Consider the following 19,201-nt stretch of genomic DNA (forward strand, 5'->3'; position numbering starts at 1 on the left):
TTTTTACTTGTGGAAGCTGGTACAGTGTATGGCTACAGTTTTTACTTGTGGAAGCTGGTACAGTATATAGCTCTGGTTTTTACTTGTGGAGGCTGGTACAGTGTATGGCTGTGGTTTTTACTTGTGGAAGCTAGTACAGTATATAGCTCTGGTTTTTACTTGTGGAGGCTGGTACAGTGTATGGCTGTGGTTTTTACTTGTGGAATCTGGTACAGTGTATGGCTGCGGTTTTTACTTGTGGAAGCTGGTACAGTATTTAGCTCTGGTTTTTACTTGTGGAGGCTGGTACAGTATATAGCTCTGGTTTTTACTTGTGGAAGCTGGTACAGTATATAGCTCTGGTTTTTACTTGTGGAAGCTGGTACAGTGTATGGCTGCGGTTTTTACTTGTGGAAGCTGGTACAGTGTATGGCTCTGGTTTTTACTTGTGGAAGCTGGTACAGTATATAGCTCTGGTTTTTACTTGTGGAAGCTGGTACAGTGTATGGCTGCGGTTTTTACTTGTTGAAGCTGGTACAGGGCTGCAGCACTTACTTGTGGAAGCTGGTACAATGGGCGTAAATGCGTAGTTTGTCTCGGATGACCCTCCCTGGCTGTGGTTTCCTCTGTAAGCCTGCTACCCGCACCGCCAACACCCTGGGGCCCACCAGACGCTTGAACACCAGTGAGAACCAATAGTCCTGGAACACACACACACACACACATACACACACACACACACACACACACACACACACACACACACACACACACACACACACACACACAAACACCTGTTACACAGTGCAAAGCCAAACACAGCATGCATAATCAGATCGCAAATTAAGCATGAGCTACCATAGTAATGTACCCTGTTCCATTGTGTTCCACTGAGGCAATTGACATGTCAACAACTACATAAGGTCAAGCTAACTAGTGTCAATGTCCACGCCCCACTGAAATCTAATGAGCATAATACAAATCCCCATGAACATCTTTCAGTTTAATCTTGAGATATCTGTTCTTTTTGCCTTGGATGCGTCTCAATCCAACGCATCCACTATGTCACACTTCTGCATCTGGGGTGAAAGGTGACAGAGCTAGAGTGGTGTTTGTCAGACCAGAAGACATCTGTGGTGAAAGGTGACAGAGCTAGAGTGGTGTTTGTCAGACCAGAATACATCTGAGGTGAAAGGTGACAGAGCTAGAGAGGTGTTTGTCAGACCAGAATACATCTGAGGTGAAAGGTGACAGAGCTAGAGAGGTGTTTGTCAGACCAGAAGACATCTGGGGTGAAAGGTGAGGGAGCTAGAGAGGTGTTTGTCAGACCAGAAGACATCTGGGGTGAAAGGTGAGGGAGCTAGAGTGGTGTTTGTCAGACCAGAAGACATCTGGGGTGAAAGGTGACAGAGCTAGAGTGGTGTTTGTCAGACCAGAAGACATCTGGGGTGAAAGGTGAGGGAGCTAGAGAGGTGTTTGTCAGACCAGAAGACATCTGAGATGAAAGGTGACAGAGCTAGAGAGGTGTTTGTCAGACCAGAAGACATCTGAGGTGAAAGGTGACAGAGCTAGAGTGGTGTTTGTCAGACCAGAAGACATCTGGGGTGAAAGGTGACAGAGCTAGAGAGGTGTTTGTCAGACCAGAAGACATCTGGGGTGAAAGGTGACAGAGCTAGAGGTGTTTGTCAGACCAGAAGACATCTGGGGTGAAAGGTGACAGAGCTAGAGAGGTGTTTGTCAGACCAGAAGACATCTGAGATGAAAGGTGACAGAGCTAGAGAGGTGTTTGTCAGACCAGAAGACATCTGGGGTGAAAGGTGACAGAGCAAGAGAGGTGTTTGTCAGACCAGAAGACATCTGGGTTGAAAGGTGACAGAGCTAGAGAGGTGTTTGTCAGACCAGAAGACATCTGAGATGAAAGGTGACAGAGCTAGAGAGGTGTTTGTCAGACCAGAAGACATCTGAGATGAAAGGTGACAGAGCTAGAGTGGTGTTTGTCAGACCAGAAGACATCTTAGATGAAAGGTGACAGAGCTAGAGAGGTGTTTGTCAGACCAGAAGACATCTGAGATGAAAGGTGACAGAGCTAGAGAGGTGTTTGTCAGACCAGAAGACATCTGGGGTGAAAGGTGACAGAGCTAGAGAGGTGTCTGTCAGACCAGAAGACATCTGGGGTGAAAGGTGACAGAGCTAGAGAGGTGTTTGTCAGACCAGAAGACATGTGAGATGAAAGGTGACAGAGCTAGAGAGGTGTTTGTCAGACCAGAAGACATCTGAGATGAAAGGTGACAGAGCTAGAGAGGTGTTTGTCAGACCAGAAGACATCTGAGATGAAAGGTGACAGAGCTAGAGGTGTTTGTCAGACCAGAAGACATCTGAGATGAAAGGTGACAGAGCTAGAGAGGTGTTTGTCAGACCAGAAGACATCTGAGATGAAAGGTGACAGAGCTAGAGAGGTGTTTGTCAGACCAGAAGACATCTGAGATGAAAGGTGACAGAGCTAGAGAGATGTTTGTCAGACCAGAAGACATCTGAGATGAAAGGTGACAGAGCTAGAGAGGTGTTTGTCAGACCATCTCACAAAATCGTCTGTAGCACCCGAATGGTTTGGCCTACAAACTAGTATGACCCTCTACACGAACACGTCAGTTGAGTTGCTCTAGGACACCCATAGGCCTCACAAGATGTATCACAAGGTCCCCTGGTATCAGTTGAATTCATGTATATATGGAGACTGTTTGCCAAAAAATGTGTGTTTCCTGATCTTTCTTATATCTCTCAGATATAGGACAGACACTTCAGAACAAACTTCCTTTTGATATTTTGGGAATGTTTTTCCATGGAGTGAATCTGTTATTCGATGGGTTTGTATGGCCTAATAGCAATAAGGCCTCCAAAAATTGTCGTCAACATTTTGTTTCGGGGGGATACTTCCAGGGGTCTTAAAACTCAAAATAAAATAGCTAAACGATCCTTGGTATGACATTCTTAAACAATTCCATAGAGCTTAGTAGAACGGACTTAGACAGGTCTTAGACGATAAGAGGCTAAATGATCACATCCTGGAGATGTGTATGTCAGAACAGGGGGTTGTAGAGATGCAGAGGTGGCAAAACACTCCCCTACATCTAACAGTTGTACAGACCAGAGAGGCTGTACTGGTGCCTAGTTACAATGATGTCCAGACCAGAGAAGCTGTACTGGTGCCTAGTTACAATGATGTCCAGACCAGAGAGGCTGTACTGGTGCCTAGTTACAATGATGTCCAGAACAGAGAAGCTGTACTGGTGCCTAGTTACAATGATGTCCAGACCAGAGAAGCTGTACTGGTGCCTAGTTACAATGATGTCCAGACCAGAGAAGCTGTACTGGTGCCTAGTTACAATGATGTCCAGAACAGAGAAGCTGTACTGGTGCCTAGTTACAATGATGTCCAGACCAGAGAAGCTGTACTGGTGCCTAGTTACAATGATGTCCAGAACAGAGAGGCTGTACTGGTGCCTAGTTACAATGATGTCCAGACCAGAGAAGCTGTACTGGTGCCTAGTTACAATGATGTCCAGACCAGAGAGGCTGTACTGGTGCCTAGTTACAATGATGTCCAGACCAGAGAGGCTGTACTGGTGCCTAGTTACAATGATGTCCAGACCAGAGAGGCTGTACTGGTGCCTAGTTACAATGATGTCCAGACCAGAGAGGCTGTACTGGTGCCTAGTTACAATGATGTCCAGACCAGGGCTAGAAGCTGGATACCGATGCTTCAGTCTTTATTGAAAGAGACAATATAATATATACTATTGGATCCCACAGTGAGGAGCTATTACTAGTCTTTGTTATGTTTACTTAGCTGCAGGATCAATGTGAACGTCAAATAAAATGAAAGTCAAAAATGTAACTGTTGTGGGAAATATGCCTGGGAAAAAACCTGGTTGAAATACTGAAATGAAAAAATACAATACTGCCCTCTCAGCAAAGACATGGGAGCCTTGGCCATTTATTCACATGTCAACCCCCTGGCAGAGCAGAGCACACAACTTTACAGTGGTCTCAGCACCTCTCCTCGTTTCTTCTACTCATCTACCCTCCTCTCCTCTGTTATGCCCCTGTCTTCTCTGCTCTCCTCTGTTATGCCCCTGTCTTCTCTCCTGTCCTCTGTTATGCCCCTGTCTTCTCTGCTCTCCTCTGTTATGCCCCTGTCTTCTCTGTTCTCCTCTGTTATGCCCCTGTCTTCTCTCCTCTCCTCTGTTATGCCCCTGTCTTCTCTGCTCTCCTGTGTTATGCCCCTGTCTTCTCTCCTCTCCTCTGTTATGCCCCTGTCTTCTCTCCTGTCCTCTGTTATGCCCCTGTCTTCTCTGCTCTCCTCTGTTATGCCCCTGTCTTCTCTGCTCTCCTCTGTTATGCCCCTGTCTTCTCTCCTCTCCTCTGTTATGCCCCTGTCTTCTCTCCTGTCCTCTGTTATGCCCCTGTCTTCTCTCCTCTCCTCTGTTATGCCCCTGTCTTCTCTCTCCTCTCCTCTGTTATGCCCCTGTCTTCTCTCCTGTCCTCTGTTATGCCCCTGTCTTCTCTCCTCTCCTCTGTTATGCCCCTGTCTTCTCTCCTCTCCTCTGTTATGCCCCTGTCTTCTCTCCTGTCCTCTATTATGCCCCTGTCTTCTCTCCTCTCCTCTGTCATAACCCTGTCTTCTCTCCTCTCCTCTGTTATGCCCCTGTCTTCTCTCCTGTCCTCTATTATGCCCCTGTCTTCTCTCCTCTCCTCTGTCATAACCCTGTCTTCTCTCCTCTCTTCTGTTATGCCCCTGTCTTCTCTCCTGTCCTCTGTTATGCCACTGTCTTCTCTCCTCTCCTCTGTTATGCCCCTGTCTTCTCTGCTCTCCTCTGTTATGCCCCTGTCTTCTCTCCACTCCTCTGTTAAGCCCCTGTCTTCTCTCCTCTCCACTGTTATGCCCATGTCTTCTCTCCTCTCCTCTCCTCTGTTATGCCCCTGTCTTCTCTCCTCTCCTCTGTTATGCCCCTGTCTTCTCTCCTGTCCTCTATTATGCCCCTGTCTTCTCTCCTCTCCTCTGTCATAACCCTGTCTTCTCTCCTCTCCTCTGTTATGCCCCTGTCTTCTCTCCTGTCCTCTGTTATGCCCCTGTCTTCTCTCCTCTCCTCTGTTATGCCCCTGTCTTCTCTCCTCTCCTCTGTTATGCCCCTGTCTTCTCTCTCCTCTCCTCTGTTATGCCCCTGTCTTCTCTCCTGTCCTCTGTTATGCCCCTGTCTTCTCTCCTCTCCTCTGTTATGCCCCTGTCTTCTCTCCTCTCCTCTGTTATGCCCCTGTCTTCTCTCCTGTCCTCTATTATGCCCCTGTCTTCTCTCCTCTCCTCTGTCATAACCCTGTCTTCTCTCCTCTCCTCTGTTATGCCCCTGTCTTCTCTCCTGTCCTCTATTATGCCCCTGTCTTCTCTCCTCTCCTCTGTCATAACCCTGTCTTCTCTCCTCTCCTCTGTTATGCCCCTGTCTTCTCTCCTGTCCTCTGTTATGCCCCTGTCTTCTCTCCTCTCCTCTGTTATGCCCCTGTCTTCTCTCCTCTCCTCTGTTATGCCCCTGTCTTCTCTCCTCTCCTCTGTTATGCCCCTGTATTCTCTCCTCTCCTCTGTTATGCCCCTGTCTTCTCTGCTCTCCTCTGTTATGCCCCTGTCTTCTCTCCTCTCCTCTGTTAATCCCATGTCTTCTCTCCTCTCCTCTGTTATGCCCCTGTCTTCTCTCCTCTCCTCTGTTATGCCCCTGTCTTCTCTCCTGTCCTCTATTATGCCCCTGTCTTCTCTCCTCTCCTCTGTCATAACCCTGTCTTCTCTCCTCTCCTCTGTTATGCCCCTGTCTTCTCTCCTGTCCTCTGTTATGCCCCTGTCTTCTCTCCTCTCCTCTGTTATGCCCCTGTCTTCTCTGCTCTCCTCTGTTATGCCCCTGTCTTCTCTCCTCTCCTCTGTTAAGCCCCTGTCTTCTCTCCTCTCCACTGTTATGCCCATGTCTTCTCTCCTCTCCTCTCCTCTGTTATGCCCCTGTCTTCTCTCCTCTCCTCTGTTATGCCCCTGTCTTCTCTGCTCTCTCCCTTGTCATGCCCCTCTCCTCTTTCCCCAGACTCAACACCTCACCAGAGGTTCTGAACAACATGTGTGTGTCAGGAAGTTCCCATGCAATCCTGCATATGGCAACATTTAAGGGCTTATTTCTTTTTCCGGGCCAGGTTTTAACTTAATTTGCTGCTCCGCTATTGGGAGAGCCCAGAGTACTGTAAGAGTACAGAACAGAAGTGTACAATTTGGGCTATAGACAGGCCTATAGACAGGCCTACAGACAGGCCTACAGACAGGGCTCCATACAGGCCTATAGACAGTCCTATAGAGAGGCCTACAGACAGGGCTATAGACAGGCCTATAGACAGGCCTATAGACAGACCTATAGACAGACTATAGACAGGCCTAAAGACAGGCCTATAGACAGGCCTACAGACAGGCCTATAGACAGGGGCAGCTGGGAACAGAGCACACACTATTTGGCAGAGATCTGTAAATTTAGACTGTGTGTTGACTGTGATTCTTGGAGTGAGAGCCTTGCATCATAGACTGTGGTTCTTGGAGTGAAATCCTTGGAGTATAGACTGTGGTTCTTGGAGTGAGAGCCTTGGAGAGTAGACTGTGGTTCTTCAGGTAAGAGTCTTGGAGAGTAGACTGTGGTTCTTGGAGTGAGAGCCTTGGAGAGTAGACTGTGGTTCTTGGAGTGAGAGCCTTGGAGAGTAGACTGTGGTTCTTGGAGTGAGAGCCTTGGAGAGTAGACTGTGGTTCTTGGAGTGAGAGCCTTGGAGAGTAGACTGTGGTTCTTGGAGTGAGAGCCTTGGAGAGTAGACTGTGGTTCTTGGAGTGAGGGCCTTGGAGAGTAGACTGTGGTTCTTGGAGTGAGAGCCTTGGAGAGTAGACTGTGGTTCTTGGAGTGAGAGCCTTGGAGAGTAGACTGTGGTTCTTGGAGTGAGAGCCTTAGAGAGTAGACTGTGGTTCTTGGAGTGAGAGCCTTAGAGAGTAGACTGTGGTTCTTGGAGTGAGAGCCTTAGAGAGTAGACTGTGGTTCTTGGAGTGAGAGCCTTAGAGAGTAGACTGTGGTTCTTGGAGTGAGAGCCTTAGAGAGTAGACTGTGGTTCTTGGATGAGAGCCTTGGAGAGTAGACTGTGGTTCTTGGAGTGAGAGCCTTGGAGAGTAGACTGTGGTTCTTGGAGTGAGAGCCTTGGAGAGTAGACTGTGGTTCTTGCTATGAGAGCCTTGGAGAGTAGACTGTGGTTCTTGGAGTGAGAGCCTTGGAGAGTAGACTGTGGTTCTTGGAGTGAGAGCCTTGGAGAGTAGACTGTGGTTCTTGGAGTGAGAGCCTTGGAGAGTAGACTGTGGTTCTTGGAGTGAGAGCCTTGGAGAGTAGACTGTGGTTCTTGGAGTGAGAGCCTTGGAGAGTAGACTGTGGTTCTTGGAGTGAGAGCCTTAGAGAGTAGACTGTGGTTCTTGCTGAGAGATTCTTGGAGAGTAGACTGTGGTTCTTGCTGAGAGATTCTTAGAGAGTAGACTGTGGTTCTTGCTGAGAGATTCTTGGAGAGTAGACTGTGGTTCTTGGAGTGAGAGCCTTAGAGAGTAGACTGTGGTTCTTGGAGTGAGAGCCTTAGAGAGTAGACTGTGGTTCTTGCTGAGAGAGCCTTAGAGAGTAGACTGTGGTTCTTGCTGTGAGAGCCTTGGAGAGTAGACTGTGGTTCTTGCTGTGAGAGCCTTGGAGAGTAGACTGTGGTTCTTGGAGTGAGAGCCTTAGAGAGTAGACTGTGGTTCTTGCTGAGAGAGCCTTGGAGAGTAGACTGTAATTACGAGTGCCTCTCTCTAGCCAGCTGGAAAGAGAGATAATATCAAACACTGTGGAAACTATTTTAACATCATTTTACACTGTGTAAAATCTACGTTAGAGCCTTGTGTTCTATGAGTCTATCAGTCTGTATATATTGGCCTAACCTGGTTTCCAGGAGACATAACCCATGGGGTCAGATAAACCTGACCTCCACAGAGGTGTGATCAGTCAGAACTATGATTAACGAGCAGGTTCAACCAGGCAATTCTGTGTATCTGATTTACTAACAGAGAGAGATGGAGATGTGAATGAGAAATCTACGGGTCCAGTTATACATCTGGAGAGCAGGGAGAGAATACACCCAGGGATGAAGAGTGAATAGTCCACCCTGAGAATGTGGTATAGTCTGAAGAGATCAGTTTATAAGTTCCCAGCTAGAACGTAAAGTTCTGAGAACCATGTTTCTTAGAGCTTGGTGAGAGCGGGGTTGTCCTGTGGTTATTTTTCATACTACCTTCCCACAACTTCCTGGGAACCGTGCAGTACAGTCGCTTGGCTTTGGAACATTTTCCGCTTATTTAAGGAACTTGATGAAAAAAACATTATTTTCTTCGTATTTCATTACTTTAACAGAACGTTTCCTTAAATTTCACACGTGGTGAAATGTTACTAAAATACTAATTTGGTAATGTTCGAGGAACGTTCTCCAACTGGTTTGACATTGGGAATGTTCTCAGAAAACACCAAGAAACAATGTACTTCAGAGTAACTTTTCCTACAGGTTTCGTCATGGTTCTATTTAAAATCATGTTCTCAAATTGTTCCAAGAACATTAGAAAGAACATTCTGCTGTGGAAATTTCAATACATAAAAAGAACAGCTTTGAATGCGTGAAAAAACATACCATGCTAACTCGATCCTGGGGGCGCAGTGGATTAATTCCACGTATAGTGAATAGAAAAGTATAGGTTCAAATCGCACTGATGCTGTCTATCCACATTATCTGCAGTGAGCACAGATCGGCTTACTGTGACAATGAGAGCCGCTGTGGAGAATACCCTCTCGATAGGGACAGAGGTCCCTAGCACAGCCAGGTAGCTGTGACAATGTGAGCCGCTGTGGAGACTACCCTCTCGCTGGGGACAGAGGTCCCAAGCACAACCAGGTAGCTGTGACAATGTGAGCCGCTGTGGAGAATACCCTCTCGCTGGGGACAAAGGTCCCAAGCACAACCAGGTAGCTGTGACAGTGTGAGCCGCTGTGGAGAATACCCTCTCGCTAGGGACAGAGGTCCCAAGCACAGCCAGGTAGCTGTGACAATGTGAGCCGCTGTGGAGAATACCCTCTCGCTAGGGACAGAGGTCCCAAGCACTGCCAGGTAGCTGTGACAATGTGAGCCGCTGTGGAGAATACCCTCTCGCTAGGGACAGAGGTCCCAAGCACAGCCAGGGAGCTGTGACAATGTGAGCCGCTGTGGAGAATACCCTCTCGCTGGGGACAGAGGTCCCAAGCACAGCCAGGTAGCTGTGACAATGTGAGCCGCTGTGGAGAATACCCTCTCGCTGGGGACAGAGGTCATGAGGGTATATTAACTCTTTGGTCTTCTACCATGTAAGCGGATCAGCATCCAGGGGACTACAGTCCACTTCCCTGTATGAGGTCACCTCCTCCTTGACCTTTGACTTGGTTCCCTGCTCCTGGGTCGTGAACAACTCCCCAAAAAGCTCAGCCATGGCAGACTTGTTTTCTGGAGGAGAACGTCTGTCGTCTGCTGTCTCTGGAGAGGGGTTGGCTCCTGTGGTGTCTGTGGCTTGACCCTGCACAATTAAATTAGATGAAAATGAAGTGTCTTTAAAGTGTCTTTAAAAATATGATTCATCGTTAGAAATATGTATCAGATACTATTATGACAATTGCAATTGTTGTGCAATTAATTGTTAAATCACAAATTAATAAAATAATAAATGTCACGCAAACAAAATAAGAACAATACCTGTTGTATATTGGTCACAATCTCTGCTGTGAGTTCATTGTAGACTCTCAGATGAGCAGCAGCATCCAGGTGCAGCAGGGACTTGAACCGGGGGTCCAAAGGGGGTCCAAAGGGGGTCCAAAGCGGTGATCTTGTCAGCGGTGACCAGGGTCAGCATATCTAGGCTCCAGGTTAACTCTGATAGCAGTCTTGACATCCCTTACTACGGGTTCATCTTCATCAGATGCCACCATTGATTCCAGGATCATTGTTTTCACAGGCAGGACCATGGAAACTGATGGAATGCTCTCAGTGCAGATCAGTGTTGTGACTGTTTTGAGAGGTTTCCACACTTTGATAACTTCCTCTGCTAGTCTTATGTCATTTTCAGACAAACTCACAATATCTTTGACATTCTTCCTCACAGCTAGATCAGTCAGTGTAGGACACACCACAACTTTCTGCTCAAGGTATCTCTCAACTATTTCATGGCTTGAATTCCATTGGGTAGGGACATCTTGGATTCGTTTGTGGTTTGGCAGCTCCAGCATCTCCTGTTTTGTCTTGGAAACATGTGCAGCAGTTATGCTTTTATAAAAGAAGGATACCACCTTCCTGATCTTTGCTAGGAGGCGAGAGATTAGATTCACTGACATTGCTTTTTGAGATGCTAGATTGGTAACGTGAGCAAAGCATCCTATCTGTAGCCCCAGTCCAGCTAATGGAACTGCATTTACAATATTTCCAGTGTTGTCACTGGTCACAGGAACCGTTACATTATCCCTCTCCAACTTCCACACTGCAACTACTTCCCTTAGCTCCTCCCCCAGGTTGACACTGGTGTGACTCCTCTCAAGGGGATGTGTTTGAAACACATGGCTTTTAATCTCCCACTCTGCCGTAATGGAATGAGCCGTTACAGTAAGGTAGTAGCTCTGTAGCTCTAGACGTCCAACTGTCTGTTGTTAGAGCAACAGACCACGTTTCTGACAACTCGCTCTCAAGTTATTTTTTATGTTTTTTGTATAAGGCAGGTATTAACGTCTGGGCAAAATGTGTACGGGAAAGAATAGTGAAGATATCGACGGTATCTGCGCTCTGTTCTCGCTGGAGTAAAATAACTAATGAGTGGAACTGCAGACAACTATAAATCATTTTTGAGATAGGGGGCAGCATTTTCACTTTTGGATGAATAGCGTGTCCAGAGTGAACTGCCTCCTACTCTGTCCCAGATGCTAATATATGCATATTAGTATTAGTATTGGATAGAAAACACTCTGAAGTTTCTAAAACTGTTTGAATGATGTCTGTGAGTATAACAGAACTCATACTGTATGGCAGGCGAAACTCTGAGAAAAATCCAACCAGGAAGTGGGAAAGCTGAGGTTTGTAGTTTTTCAAAGCTTGGCCTCTTGAATACACAGTGTCTATGGAGTAAAGTTGCACTTCCTACGGCTTCTACTAGATGTCAAACCGTCTTTAGAAAAATATTGAGAATTCTACTATAGAAGAGGGGCTCATGAGACATGTTTGAGTCAGTGGTGTGACAGAGTGCCTTGGTCTCATGACACGAAGTCACGAGAGAGTTAGCTCTCGTTCCAGTGCTTTTCTTCAGACAGGAATTCTCCGGTTGGAACCTTATTGATGATTTATGTTAAAAACATCCTAAAGATTCCATACATCGTTTGACTTGTTTCTACGACCTGTAACGGAACTTTGAGTTTTTGTCTTGATCAAGTGCTCGCACCTCATGAAGATGGATTTCTGGGCTGAACACGTTAACAACAAGTGCCTATCTGGACATAAATTATGGACTTTATGGAACTTTATGGAACAAATGAAGATCATCAAAGGTAAGTGAATATTTATAGTGTTATTTCTAACTTCTGTTGACTTCAACATGGCGGATATTTCTCTGGCTGGATTGGGCTCTGACCGCCGTTCTCAGATTATGCTTTTTCTGTAAAGTTTTTTTTTAATCTGACACAGCGGTTGCATTAAGGAGAAGTCTATCTTTAAGTATGTGAATAACACTTGTATCTTTTATCAATGTTTATTATGAGTATTTCTGCAAAATCACAGGATGTTTTGGAATCAAAACATTACTGCACGCAACGCGCCAATGTTTGGATATAAATATGCATATTATCAAACAAAACATACATGTATTGTGTAACATGATGTCCTATGAGTGTCATCTGATGAAGATCATCAAAGGTTAGTGATTAATTTTATCTATATTTCTGCTTTTTGTGACTCCTATTGTCACGCCCTGACCTGAGTATTCTTTGTTTTCTTTATGTATTTTGGTTAGGTCAGGGTGTGACATGGGTGATGTATGTGTTTTTGTACTGTCTAGGGGTTTTGTAGGTTTATGGGGTGGTTTACCATCTAGGTGTTTATGTATGTCTATGGTTGCCTTGATTGGTTCTCAATTAGAGGCAGAAGTTTATCATTGTCTCTGATTGGGAACCATATTTAGGCAGCCATCTTCTTTGGGTATTTCGTGGGTTATTGTCTATGTGATGTTGCATATTAGCGCTCTGTTTCTATAGCAGTCACGTTCGTCTGGTTAGTTTGTTTCAGTGTATTTCGTGTTTTTTCCGTCTTTCATTAATTAAAGCATGCATTCACACCACGCTGCACTTTGGTCTCCTCAATACGACGATCGTGACACCTATCTTTGGCTGGAAAAATGGCAGTTTTTTTTTACTTGGTGGTGATCTAACATAATCATATGTTGTGCTTTCACTGTAAAAAATGTTTGAAATCGGACACGATGGGTAGATTAACAAGACGTTGATCTTTGATTTGCTGTATTGGACTTGTTAATGTGTGACAGTTACATATTTCCAAAAAATATTTTTGAATTTCGTGCGCTGCCTTTTTAGCGGGGTTCCACTAGTGGAACGCCTGCCCTAGAAAGGATAAACAACATATTTTTCCCACGTTAATTTATACGCCATTGGTTTATGCAATAATATTATTTTTACAATATACAGTTGAAGTCGGAAGTTTACATACACTTAGGTTGGAATCATTAAAACTCGTTTTTCAACCACTCCACAAATTTCTTGTTAACAAACTATAGTTTTGGCAAGTCGGTTAGGACATCTACTTTGTGCATGACACAATACATTTTTCCAACAATTGTTTAAATACAGATTATTTTACTTACAATTCACTGTATCACAATTCCAGTGGGTCAGAAGTTTCCATACAGTAAGTTGACTTTATAATTATATATATATATTATTTTTTCCTAGCTATAATATATGATTCATGTATTGTTCGGTTCGCAGTGCGTACCGAACCGTGCACTGTGGACACTGGACCGAACGGTTCAATATGAATACACCTACCGTTTCACCCCTAGTTAGAATGCTTCTAATTAGGAGAGGGGTTAACAATGTGCAGTCCATTTTAATTAGGGGCGGGTCTGCTATCAGACACACTGCACCTTCACAAAAACATGGCAAAAGTGTAAATGTGCACTGTCCCTAAAATAAAAAAATAAAATAAAAACTTAAACCTGCAGTAAATAGTAACACACAGCAACATAACCATTTAATCAACCAGAAAACATGAGCGCGAGAGAGAGAGAGATGGAGAGAGAGATAGAGAGAGAGACAAAAAGGGAGGGTGAAGGGAGGGTGAGAGCAATAAAATAATGAAAAGAGAGGCATACCAGGAGCTATAAACAAGGAGAAAAGAGGAGGAGAGCAGAGGGAGGCCAATATCAGTTTAACAGACAAACCACCCAGGAAGCAGGTTAATATACTAAGCTGAGGTCACATCCCAAACATCTTCACATGTGCTGGGCCAAAAACACATTTTACATTTCCTGCAGGGTGAACAGGGTGATCAAATTAAGATCCTACATCCTACAAAGATATAAAAACATGCAACAATTTCAAAGATTTTACTGAGGTACAGTTCATTTAAGGAAATCAGTCAATTTCAATAAATTCATTAGGCCCTAATCTATAGATTTCAATTGACTGGGCAGGGGTGCAGCCATGGATGGGAGTTGGAAGGCATAGGCCCACCTACTTGGCAGCCAGGCCCACCCACTGGGGAGCCAAGCCCAGCCAATCAGAATGAGTTTTTGCCCACAAAAGGGCTTTTTTACAGACAGAAATTCTCCTCAGTTTCATCAGCTGTCCAGCTGGCTGGTCTCAGACGATCCCGCAGGTGGAGAAGCCAGATGTGGAAGGCCTGGGCTGGCGTGGTTACATGTGGTTGTGAGGCCAGTTGGATGTACTGCCAAATTCTCTAAATCAACGTTGGAGGCAGCTTATGGTAGAGAAATGAACATTCAATTCTCTGGCAACAACTCTGGAGGGCATTCCTGCTGTCAGCATGCAAATCGCATGCTCCCTCAAAACTTAAGACATCTGTGGCATTGTGTTGTGTGACAAAACTACACATTTTAAAGTGGCTTTTTATTGTCCCCAGCACAAGGTGCACCTGTGTAATGATCATGCTGTTTAATCAGCTTCTTGCCACACTTGTCTGGTGGATGGATTATCTTGGTGAAGGAGACATGCTCACTAACAGGGATGTAAACAAAATTGTGCCCAAAATCTCTGAGAAAAATAAGCTTTTTGTGAGTACGGAATATTTCGGGGATATTTTATTTCAGCTCATGAAACTTGGGACCAATACTTTACATGTTGCATAAATTTTTTTGATCAGTGTATATCAGAGTTCTGGAAATTGTTATTTTCTGTCTAGTGCCTGGACCATTTAGAAATGCTCATCTCTGTAATATATATCAGAAACAATAGACTGTTCATTTATATTAATAGGAAAGTCAGTTAGGAACAATTTCTTATTTTCAATACCAGCCTAGGGTTAACTGCCTTGTTCAGGGGCAGAACAACATATTTTTAAACATGTCGGCTCGGGGATTCGATCTTGCAACCTTTCAGTTACTAGTACAACGCGCTGACCACTAGGCTATCTGCCTCCTTACTGTTCACGCTGTCTACCCTGAGCAGCCCAGAAAACTGTCTGTTCTCGCCTTCACAGCAGGAAATAGACTTCCCAAGGATGCCTGCAGCAATGGGAGCACACTCTGTAAATGTTATTAACGGAGCATTCAGAAAGTATTCATACACCTCAACGTTTTCCACATGTTGTTACGTTACAGCCTTATTCTCAAACGGATTAAATGGCTTTTTTTCCTCATCAATCTATACACAATACCCCATAATGACAAAGCAAAAACTATTAGCAAATTTATTAGAAATAAAAACGGAAAATATTACATTTACATAAGTATTCAGACCCTTTACTAAGTATTTTGTTGAAGCACCTTTTGCAGCAATTACAGCCTTGATTCGTCTTGGGTATGACGCTACAAGCTTGGCACACCTGTATTTGGGGAGTTTCTCCCATTCTTCTCTGCAGATCCTCTCAAGCTCTGTCAGGTTGGATGGGGAGTGTTGCTGCACAGCTAATTTCAGGTTTCCCCAGAGATTGGGTTCAAGTCCAGTCTCTGGCTGGGCCACTCAAGGAAATTCAGAGACCTGTTCCAAAGTCACTCCTGTGTTGTCTTGGCTGTGTGTTTAGGGTCTATGTCTTGTTGGAAGGTAAACCTTCGCCCCAGTCTGACGAACTGAGCACTCTGGAACAGGTTTTCATCAAGGATCTCTGCTCCGTTCATCATGCTTCACCATAGGGATGGTACCAGGTTTCCGAAAGATGTGACGATTGCCATTCAGGCCAAAGAGTTCAATCTTGGTTTCATCAGACCAGAGAATATTGTTTTTAAGGTGCCTTTTGGCAAAGTCCAAGCAGGCTGTCATGTACCTTTTACTGAGGAGTGGCTTCCTTCTGGCCACTCAACCATAAAGGCCTGATTGGTGGAATGCTGCAGAGATGGTTGTCCTTCTGGAAGGTTCTCCCATCTACACAGAGGAACTCTAGAGCTCTGTCAGAGTTACCATCAGTCACCTCCCAGACCAAGGGCCTTCTCCCCCGATTGCTCAGTTTAGCCGGGTGGCCAGATCTAGGAAAAGTCTTCCAAAACCTTCCATTTGTGATGGAGGTCACTATGTTCTTGGGGACGTTCAATGCTGCAGAAATGTTTTGGTACCCTTCCCCAGATCTTTGCATCGACACAATATTGTCTCCGAGCTCTACAGACACTTCCTTTGACCTCGTGGCTTGGTTTTTGCTCTGACATGCACTGTCAACTGTGGGACCTTATATAGACAGGTCTGTGCCTTCCGAAATCATATCCAATCAATTGAATTTACCACAGGTGAACACCAATCAAGTTGTAGAAACATCTCCAGCATGATCAATGGAAACCTGAGCTAAATGTCGAGTCTCAGAGCAAAGGGTCTGAATACTTATGTAAATAAATTATTTCAAAATGTTTATAAATTTGCAAAAAAAAAATCTTAAAAACCTTTTTTGTCTTTGTCATAATGTGTTATTGTGTGTAGATTGCTGAGGATGATTATATATATATGTTTAATAAGCCTGTAATGTAACAACATGTGGAAGAAGTCAAAGGGTCTGAATACTTTCCGAAGGCCCTGTATGTGGAGTATATCATTCCAAACAATATGTTTTAAAATTAGCAAAATCAGAAAGCGTCATTTTGAGATATTCATATTTCTATGTTTTAATGTTGAATAAATTAATGTGAAGAAAAAAATTCAGGATGAAGACATACACAATATAAGTAGTATAATGACACCAAGATGTTGTCTGTATCATGTGCAGTTCAGAGGTCGCAGTTCATAGGGTCTTACAGGAGGCATGTAAATATCTAAAAAGGGGCTAAAATTGTCACTTTCATCATGATTTTTTTTTAAATGGTTTGTGATACAAATGTAAAAAGTATGTTGATCATCTTTCCTCCCATTTAAGTTTGTATGGGACATTTGCCAGAACAATCTGAGCTACCAAAAATATGTTCCATTGTGATTGTGATCATAGCCTGGGGGGAGCATCCTTCCCAGAAAATGTACAGAGACCAGAGTGGTGTGGAAAATAATTGGCTGCTTCCTGATTATTTTCTAATGTCCATCAAGCAGGTAGCTCTGTGATATTGCAGCTGGAGGATACATGAAGACTAGAACCAGAAGGAGCTGAAGGGAGATAAATTAATGGAACAGTGTCATTGACTTTTGTAGGATGGGTTGGTATCTGAGTATCTGAGCATTGAATCGTTAGTGTGGTTGGTACTGTTGTCTAGCTTTAGAATTAACTTTGAGGTGAGGTAGAAGCAGAATAAGTGTTTAAAAAAGATTTTTTAAAGTGTATAATTCATGGTAAAATTGCGTTGAAAGCCACTGCCAAGACCTCCCAATGGCAGGTCTACACAGTAAATGTAAATTGTTCTTAATGATATATTATTTATATCCTCTAGCTTTGGAGCATTGGATAGAGACGTCTCCCTAATGAACACCACCCATCCCTGCAGCAGATAAATGTAGTAAGATGTTCTCCACATCTTCTTTAGGCATCCACCAGTTGTTGATAAATCATTTTTATGAACTTGGCGCCGCAGTAGCATTGTATCACTGACTCTGTTTGGATCAAAGAGTCTTGGATGTCATAATCTCTGGCAAAAACCTCAAAAAGTAAACACTCCTTCAGTCCTGGTTCTGGTGACCCACAGGGTGTGCAGGCTTTTTTTCCATCCCAGCACTAAAACCCCTAATTCAACTAATCAACTTGTCATCTAGCCAGTGATTAGTTGTGCATAAAGCTTGCCCTGAGCATAGTCCTGTACCCCTGATCCTGCGTGGTACAATCCCAACCGCAGAAGGCAGTGGTGAGAGCCAGGACTGGACTATGCCATTGCAGACCGTGCCGGAGGGGGGACGGGGACGGGGGTAGCAGCCTTTTGTGTATCTACAGCTCAGGGTGTGCAGATCTGTCACCAGCCCAGCGCTGCACACAGAGGGGCACACATTGTGTGATGGGGGGGAAGGGGAGAGTTGTGACACCATCCTGGAAAGAACGCTGGAGAAAGAACGCTGGAGAAAGAACGCTGGAGAAAGAACGCTGGAGAAAGAACGCTGGAGAAAGAACGCTGGAGAAAGAATGCTGGAGAAAGAACGCTGGAGAAAGAACGCGAGGTGTCACAGAGGACTGACATAAGCCTAGAGTAGCTACCCAAAGCCACACTGAAGACCGGACTAAGAGTAACTAACCAGAGTGGCAATACCTCCAATGGACTTTCCCTTGCTATACATTGAGAATATAAAGGAAGGATTTGTCCTGCGCTGCTTGACGATGATAAGGAGAGCAGAGTGTGAGACTAACCGGCAGTGGGTTGAAGTGCTGGTCCACGAGGTGTGTGTATCCATAGTCGAAGAACGAGTGTCTCAGGACCACGTCAATCCCATGCATCGCTGCGACACCCAGAGTGTTCAGCCACCTGAAACACACACACACACACACACACACACACACACACACACACACCCCCAGTGGCGGTCAGTGTTGTTTATGATGAGGGAATACCATTTTTATTTTTCATGAGCTTTGTCTTTTTTCTATTACAGCATGTTGGATGACTGTCATTCTTATTCCATTCACCCAGTTCAATGTAACAGTGATAGGATTAGTCTACTACATGATACTCAAATTTTCCCTGTACCCATCATGAGGTTGCTACAACCTAGCCTATGAATGAGAGTTTACAAAGTAACCTTACGTGCACACAGGTCGAGTGAAACATTTGAGATGACAGACAGTAACACATAGACAGACAGTGACATTTTCAATATCACCATGCACACTCTTGCCTGCATCTAGCTTATTTAGGGTGTAATCACTCGTCCAACAGTTGCAAATACGAGTTCCTATTGGACAAATTCAGGTATTTTTATACCTGTTTCGTTTGTTTATGTTTAATTAAGAAACATTTTCAACAAAATCAGCGGAATGAATACACCTCTGATCACGCATAAACACAGTTCACTTTAATGGCAGCCACGTTGTATTCTTTTTTGCATCTATGCACTCTCTTCGTCCCTCGTCCTTGTCCCTCACCTTTTCCCTTTGCTTTTGAACTTCAATGAACAACACATCAGCTGTACGTGACCAGCCAAAATTGCTTTCAGTACTTGATTCATTCTCTGATCCTTTGATTGGGTGGACAACATGTCAGTTCATGCTGCAAGGAGGTCTGATATGTTGGAGGACATCCTCCGGAAAATGTCATAATTACTATGTAAGTCTATGGAAGGGGGTGAGAATCAAGAGCCTCCTAGGTTTTGTATTGAAGTCAATGTACCAAGAGGAGGACAGACACTAGCTGTCCTCCAGCTACACCAAAACAGTGTGTTTTAATCAATTATTTGGTGACGTGAATATATTTAGAATAGTTTTATCTAAAAATGATGACTTTTTCAATGTTTTACAATGTTTA

The 19,201-nt window shown here is 44.4% G+C and overlaps 1 protein-coding gene across 1 annotated transcript in view; it reads right to left on the bottom strand.

Annotated features, from left to right (window-relative positions):
- The window catches only part of LOC135523484 (inactive heparanase-2-like), a 211,238-nt gene that overhangs the window by 33,446 nt on the left and 158,591 nt on the right, over window positions 1–19,201 (bottom strand). Inside the window, exons 9-10 of the mRNA XM_064950182.1 lie at window positions 18,091–18,205; window positions 535–680 (exon numbers count right to left, since the gene is read on the bottom strand). Coding sequence (XP_064806254.1) covers window positions 535–680; window positions 18,091–18,205 — 261 coding nt within the window. The remainder of the gene's footprint in view (window positions 1–534; window positions 681–18,090; window positions 18,206–19,201) is intronic.

Source organism: Oncorhynchus masou, chromosome 31 (assembly GCF_036934945.1).
Source record: "Oncorhynchus masou masou isolate Uvic2021 chromosome 31, UVic_Omas_1.1, whole genome shotgun sequence".
NCBI lineage: Eukaryota > Metazoa > Chordata > Actinopteri > Salmoniformes > Salmonidae > Oncorhynchus > Oncorhynchus masou.